Source organism: Chionomys nivalis, chromosome 26, assembly GCF_950005125.1.
Source record: "Chionomys nivalis chromosome 26, mChiNiv1.1, whole genome shotgun sequence".
Taxonomy (NCBI): Eukaryota; Metazoa; Chordata; class Mammalia; order Rodentia; family Cricetidae; genus Chionomys; species Chionomys nivalis.
In genome coordinates, this window is record NC_080111.1 from 34760270 (window position 1) to 34768335 (window position 8066).

The window sequence follows — 8066 nt, forward strand, 5'->3', positions numbered from 1 at the left end:
AGGATATACTGACTACCAAAAATTAGGCAATACCAACAGCTGTGAAAAAAAGTTTGCCCCACTAGATGTAGCAATTATGTTCCCCTCTGAGAGACAGTCATTACAGTTGGTCTCTGTTCCATTCTTCTATGAAAGCTTCTCAGCAGAAATGTCTGTTGCTGATCTGCTCCACTCTCCTAAGGGAGTCTCCCTTAAGAGATGTCCATTGCTTCTGTGCTCTTCTGGGCTAAGTGAGTTTCCAAAGAGTGGTGTCAATTGCATCTCGGTTCAAATCCACTAGGGATTTCCTGATCCATTCCAGTCAAAAAAGGTGTTCATATAATTCTCAGTCAAGAGATTTATTTGGGAGGGAAGAATCCAGAGTGTGACTTCTTCTGCAAGGCTGGAAAGGGGCAGCTGCCAACTGAAGGAGCATATGACTCATAAAGGGCTTCTTGGAGCCAGAGCACTTCTAAGGAGATTTAGAAGGTGGGAATTGGTCAGATTTAAATACCTGGATTTGAACAACCTCAGAGATGGGCTGAATTTTGTGCTCTGGGATTGATTTTGAGCTCAGAGAGACAAGGGTAAATTGTATTTCGTTGGAACTGGTTTGAGAGCCAAAGCAGATTTCTTTCACTGATCATTTTTGATTTTTGACTGTGTTTTCAGGGTGATGTTGTATCTTTCACTAGTTCTGGATTTAGGGGTAAAGTGTTTTCCTTTGTATCTCATTTCAGTACCAGGTTGCGATTCTTATCCTGGCTCTATCTCCTTCCCATAAGACTACATAAAATCACAAATTAGGTTTTGTCCATCAGTTTCCTGGTGCAAATAAAATAAAAGCTGCTATCATAATGCTTGAACAGATTGTTGACACTATCATTTTTTTACAGAATAAATACTGTTGGTTAACAGACTGTAAGTGTGATGACTTCAGGTACCTAAAAACTATCAGATTGATTACACACAAAAAGTTTTACTCCTGTAAAAAATACAAACATTTACCACACTAAGTTTATTTTTTCACTACAGTATGATTATTCTCATGTTTTTGAAGAGTATACTCCTTAAGTTTACAGTTTCTCTCCAGGATGGTTTGTTTCATGTATTTGGAGATTATTGTGACAAAGGAATTGCCAAACAAATTCCATTCACAATTTTATCTCCAATCTGTGTTCTTTTCTGCATTTGAAGATAAATAAGACATGAAAAGCTTTTTCCAAACTCATTTTATGCACACTGTTTTACAGCCATGTGTGTTCTTTTATGCAACTGCAGATGACTGTGACAAGCAAAGGCCGTACCACACTGATTACATTCATAGGGTTTCGCTCCAGAATGTGTTCTTTTATGCAATTGTTGAGCAAAGTCCTTAGCACACTTATTACATTCAAAGGGTTTCACTCTCCAGTATGTGTTCTTTGATGTATCTGAAGAGTACTGTGTTGATCAAAGGCCTTACCACACTGACTACATGCATAGGGTTTCTCTCCAGTATGTATTCTTTTAAGCTTTTGAAAAGTACTGTTTTAGGCAAAGTCCTTAGCACACTTATTACATTCATAGGGTTTCACTCCAGTACATTTTTTTCATGTATTTTAAGGGTACTGTGATAAGCAAAGACCTTACCACACTGATTACATTAATAGGATTTCTCCCCAGTATGTGTCCTTTTATGCCTTTGAAGTTGAGTATGACATGCAAAGGCCTTACCACAATGATTACATTCATAGGGTTTCTATCCAGTATGTGATCTTTTATGCCTTTGAAGATTATGGTGTTGAGCAAAGGCCTTACCACACTGACTACATGCATAGGGTTTCTCTCCAGTATGTGTTCTTTTATGCTGTCGAAGAGTACTGTTTTCAGCAAAGGCCTTACCACACTGATTACATTCATAGGGTTTCTCTCCAGTATGTGTTCTTTTATGTATTTGAAGAGCACTGTGTTCAGCAAAGGCCTTACCACACTGACTACATGCATAAGGTTTCTCTCCAGTATGTGTTCTTTTATGCAATTGAAGATGCCCATGACGTGCAAAGGCCTTACCACACTGATTACATGCATACGGTTTCTCTCCAGTATGTGTTCTTTTATGCAACTGAAGTTTACTGTGTTGAGCAAAGGCCTTACAACACTGAACACATGAATATGGTTTCTCTCCAGTATGTGTTCTTTCATGAACTTGAAGAGCACTGCGGTAAGCAAAGGGCTTACCACACTGATTACATTCATAGGGTTTCTCTCCAGTATGTGTTCTTTTATGCAATTGAAGAGTACCATGTTGAGCAAAGGCCTTACCACACTGACCACATACATAGGGTTTCTCTCCAGTATGTATTCTTTTATGCTGTCGAAGAATTTTGTTTTCAGCAAAGGCCTTACCACACTGATTACATGCATAGGGTTTCTCTCCAGTATGTGTTCTTTCATGTATTTGAAGAGCACTGTGGTGAGCAAAGGCCTTACCACACTGATTACATACAAAGTGTTTCTCTCCAGTATGTGTTATTTTATGCAATCGAATATTACAGGGCTGTGCAAAGGCTTTACCACACTGATTACATTCACAGGGTTTCTCTTCAGTATGTGTTCTTTTGTGCATTTGAAGAGCATTGTGATGAACAAAGGCTTTATGACACTGATTAGATTCATAGGGTTTCTCAATATCATGTGTTCTTTTATTCCTCTGAAGATGACTGTCATATGCCAAGGCTTTAACACATTGAGGAATCACTGAAAGTTTCTTTCCAGAATTATTTCTTTCAATCCTGCAAGCATAATTAGAACATATAAAAGCTTTACCACATTCAATATACTCTTGAACCTACATATCTCTATGTATTACTTGTATAATTTAGTCCAATTGTAAATAGAAATCAGATATTAAGGTTTTATAACTGTTTAAACTCATGCTTTCTACTTTAATTAAGGGTTGTTTTGCATTTTTAAGACACTTGTCATGGTAAATTCCTTTATTATGTGGTTTACCTTTTCATGTTTACAGAAACATTTTTCTATTTCACATATTTCTCCTATTTGAAGAGAACTGGATAACCTCAGAAAAACTTTATTACACTCATAAACTGTCATATACTATGAATCATACTACATTTGCTAACTGAACTAGGACAATCAGAAGTATTTGCACAAATATAGAACTCATGTGGCTTCTCTGCATTGTGAGTTTGTTTATGTATTAACAGTGATGTGTGAAAACCAATTATTTATATAGTTGAATCAATTTGAGCAAGGGTACTCAACATGGGGAGTAATGTTTATCTTCTAATTGTTTTTACAAAGAGGTGTGCTGCATTTTCGCATATTCCTATGCTCATATGCTTGCATCGAAAAATATGTGGTATACACAGTAAAGGAAGAATCACAAACAAAAAATTTCCACACTGAATTATCACGGTGTGACTTTCTGTTCCTTGTAGATGTGTGGTAGAGGTATTAAAGTTTCTTCACAACAACTGCCACTTAACTCTAACTGCTTCTCTCACCAATCTTAATACAGTAATAAGAAGTGTATGAGTAATACAAGATTTACGATGTGCTCTCGGTTTAGTAGAAAGTCTTGGAAATATAATTATCATCACTTCAATGTGTACACATTTTGTATTATGGGTAGCAAGAAATAAATCTATTGGCAGATCTACAGCATAGCTCTAATGGTGCTATGATTCAAATGGTGATGTCTGTTTAGCTATTTCTCACTTGTCTTTTTAATTAAAAGAATGCCTGAAAATGCAATTCACCTACATGAAATTTTATAAGAATTTTTCAGAAGTTAATATTTATAAATGCACTTAAAGCTGTGCTTATTCACATTGTTGCTTTTATTTAAATCTTCTAGGACACATTATCATTTCATCAGAGGCTCATTGTTTTCAGCATGCACAAGAAAATTACCTTTCATGTCTTCTAGAATGTTGACAATGTTCTTTACTATTATGTTCTTCCCAAATGTATCCTAAAATGTAGTACCAGAAAATGTATGTTATAATATTGAATATTGTGTGACATTTAAGTAGCTATTTTAAGTAAACCTTAGAACCACGCCTGCTTTATTCACCTTTCTTCTTTTCCTTTCTAAATCAAATTATTGAAAAACATCATTAACCAAGGAAAAGTTGTCCCTTTATTTTGAAACATGAAGGAAATTCATTTTTACCTATAGTAGTGAGGTTCCTGTAGGTCTCCAGCATCACATCTTTGTAGAGATTCTTCTGGGAAGAATCCAGCAAATTCCACTCTTCCTCAGTGAAGTTGATATGCACATCATCATAGGTCACTGCCTTCTAAAATATGCCATATATGATAGTGACATGATAGTGACAACATTGTAAATGTATATTTCTTTGATAGTATAGTCACATAATTTTGGTGTTCCCTAATCATAGTTCAAGACATAGACAGTCATTTTAGAAGGTAATTGAATAGGGGAGTCTTCTCTGTCATTTCTGTACTCTTTGAATGAGATATCACCTTACAAGAGAAATATCTATTAACAGAGAGAAACGAGGAAACAGATCAACAGTTCATAGTACAAATGAGAAATTTTTATGAAGATTAACTAACTACAAACAGAAATATAAGTTGGACAAACTAGGTGTATTGACTCATGCCTTTAAGCTAAGACCTTCAAAAGCAGAGACAGGTATATTTTTCTCTGATTTAAATGTCAGACAAATCCATGCAATCAGGTCCAGGACAGGTGCAAGTACATAGTAAGATTCTATCATCCAGGAAGTGGTGATGCATGTCTTTAATCCCAGCAATCAGGAGGCAGAGCCAGGTGGTCTCTGTGAGTTTGAGGCCAGCCTGTTCTATGAGAGCTAGTTCCAGGACAGGCTCCAAAGCTACAGAGAAACCCTGTCTCAAAAATCAAATAAATAATAAACAAACAACAAAGAAACAAAAAAGCACTGTCTCCATTTCAAAAATCAGTGAATCAAGCAAGAAGAATAGAAGAACTCAGAGGTTTTTTTCTGAGGTTCCTACAAAGAAGTATGCATTCACTCTACTTCTGTATCTTCCAAACATCCAAAGTGCCCTAATTTAAACTGTAATACCAATAACATTTTACAAACAGAGCTTTATGTTTAAAACAGTTACAAATGGACAGATGAAAACATTAGCAATATAAATTTTGGGCATAAGTAATAAACCCAGGCTGGGAGAGAGATGACTGAGTAGTACCTAGCTTTTGATGGTCTTGAATTGATGTGGCAGAATTGCCAGTACTTATTTGGGAATCATAACTATCCATTATTCCAAGTTCACAAACTCTTAGATCCTTTGATCATGTTGAGGACCAGGTACCCATGTGGTGCATAGTCATGCTGATACATCAAATAGTTATATTAATTTTAAAAATGTAAATTAAGCATACCAAGCAGGAAGAAGTTCATGCATCTGTAATTCAATGACTCTGAATGCTTAGGTAGTACTAAGGTCACGCCTACTGAAAGACTTCCAGACCCCAAAATGGGGAAAAAAAGCTACTTCTATCATAGGCAACACAGACCAGAATACCAAAGAGCAAATAGAAACCAAGGAACCAAACGTGCATCCATCAAAGACAAACAGAGATACTGGCACCTAGACCTACAATCACCTCAAACTCAGATACCTGGACAACAGCACAATAACATGATCAACAACAGACAGAACAATATGTCACTACCATATTCAAACTCTCCTACTACAGCACACCCTGAATATTCAAACACAGTCAAAGTACAATTAAGTTAGATCAACTATGAAGATATTATCGTCCTTAAGAAGGAAGTGAATGAATTCTTAAAAAAAGCAGGGGAAAGATAAATGAAATCTTGGAGAATAATTATAAACCCCTTAAAGAAAGTCAAACAAGCCGGGCGATGGTGGCACACGCCTTTAATACCAGCACTTGGGAGGCAGAGGCAGGCGGATCTCTGTGAGTTCGAGACCAGCCTGGTCTACAGAACTAGTTCCAGGACAGGCTCCAAAGCCACAGAGAAACCCTGTCTCGAAAAACCAAAAATAAAAAAATAAACAAAAAGAAAGTCAAACGAGCAAACAGTTGACAGAAATGAATATATCAGTTCAAGAAATGAAAACTGAAATAGAAGCATGTAAAAAAATGCAAGCTGAAGGAATTCTGGAGATAAAAAACTAGATATGTGAAAAGGAAAAACTGGCAAATTAAGGTGAAGTCTATCCTATCTTTGTGAGTCTAAACTTTTTTTTGTTGTTGTTTGTTCTTTTTTTATTTTATTTATTTATTTATTTATTTATTAAAGATTTCTGCCTTCTCCCCGCCACCACCTCCCATTTCCCTCCCCCTCCCCCATCAACTCCCCCTCCCTAATCATCCCTAAGAGCAATCCGGGTTCCCTGCCCTGTGGGAAGTCTAAGGACCACCCAGCTCCATCCAGGTCTAGTAAAGTGAGCATCCAAACTGCCTAGGCTCCCACAAAGCCAGTATGTGCAGTAGGATCAAAAACCTGTTGCCATTGTTCTTGAGTTCTCGTAGTCCTCATTGTCTACTGTGTTCAGCAAGTCCGGTTTTATCCCCTGCTTTTTCAGACCCAGGCCAGCTGGCCTTTGGTGCATTCCCGATAGAACATCCCCATTGTCTCAGTGTGTGGGTACACCCCTCGCGGTCCTGAGTTCCTTGCTCGTGCTCTGTCTCCTGCTCTTGACTTGGACCTTGAGATTTCTGTCCGGTGCTCCAATGTGGGTCTTTGTCCCTGTCTCCTTTCATCGCCTAAATGTTTTTCTTTGGGTTCACCTTCTTAATTAGCTTCTCTAGGATCACACATATTAGGCTCAACGTCCCCTATTCATGGCTAGAAACCAAATATGAGTGAGTACATCCCATGTTCCTCTTTTTGGGTCTGGCTCACCTCACTCAGGATAGTGTTTTCTATTTCCATCCATTTGCCTGCAAAATTCAGGAAGTCATTGTTTTTACTGCTGAGTAATACTCTAATATGTATATATTCCATACTTTCTTCATCCATTCTTCCATTGAAGGGCATCTAGATTGTTTCCAGGTTCTGGCTATTACAAACAATGCTGCTATGAACACAGTTGAGCATATACTTTTGTTGTATGATAGGGCATTTCTTGGGTATATTCCCAAGAGTGGTATTGCTGGGTCCAGGAGTAGGTGGATCCCGAAATTCCTGAGAAACCGCCACACTGTTTTCCAAAGTGGTTGCACAAGTTTGCATTCCCACCAGCAATGGATGAGTGTACCCCTTTCTCCACAACCTCTCCAGCAAAGGCTTTCATTGGTGTTTTTTATTTTAGCCATTCTGACAGGTGTAAGATGGTATCTTAAATTTGTCTTGATTTGCATTTCCCTGATCGCTAAGGAAGTTGAGCATGACCTTAAATGTCTTTTGGCCATTCGAACTTCTTCTGTTGAGAATTCTCTGTTCAGCGCAGTGCCCCATTTTTTAATTGGGTTGATTAGCCCTTTACGGTCTACTTTCTTGAGTTCTCTATATATTTTGGAGATCAGACCTTTGTCTGTTGTGGGGTTGGTGAAGATCTTCTCCCAGTCAGTGGGTTGCCTTTTTGTCTTAGTGACAGTGTCCTTTGCTTTACAGAAGCTTCTCAGTCTCAGGAGGTCCCATTTATTCAATGATGCCCTTAATGTCTGTGCTGCTGGGGTTGTACGTAGGAAGTGTTCTCCTGTGCCCATGTGTTGTAGAGTACTTCCCACTTTCTCTTCTATCAGGTTCAGTGTGTTTGGACTGATATTGAGGTCTTTAATCTATTTGGACTTGAGTTTTGAGCATGGTGATAGATATGGATGTATTTTCATTCTTCTACAGGCTGACATCCATTTTTGCCAGCACCATTTGTTAAAGATGCTCTCTTTTTTCCATTGTATACTTTTAGCTCCTTTATCAAAAATCAGGTGTTCATAGGTTTGTGGGTTAAAGCTAGGGTCTTCTATTCGATTCCATTGGTCGACTTCTCTGTTTCTATGCCAATACCAAGGTGTTTTTAATACTGTAGCTCTGTAATAGAGTTTGAAGTCAGGGATGGTAATGCCTCCAGACAGTCCTTTATTGTATAAG

At 37.8% G+C, this 8066-nt stretch overlaps 1 protein-coding gene across 1 annotated transcript; it reads right to left on the minus strand.

The window, feature by feature from the left end:
* Positions 1-1720: 1720 nt before the first annotated feature.
* LOC130866955 (zinc finger protein 431-like) lies at positions 1721-6403 on the minus strand. The gene is made up of 4 exons (XM_057758620.1): positions 6394-6403; positions 4160-4279; positions 3898-3958; positions 1721-2576 (listed from the first exon to the last, which is right to left on the minus strand). The coding sequence occupies exons 1-4, from the start codon at positions 6401-6403 to the stop codon at positions 1721-1723; spliced, it is 1047 nt and encodes a 348-aa protein (XP_057614603.1).
* Positions 6404-8066: the final 1663 nt, after the last annotated feature.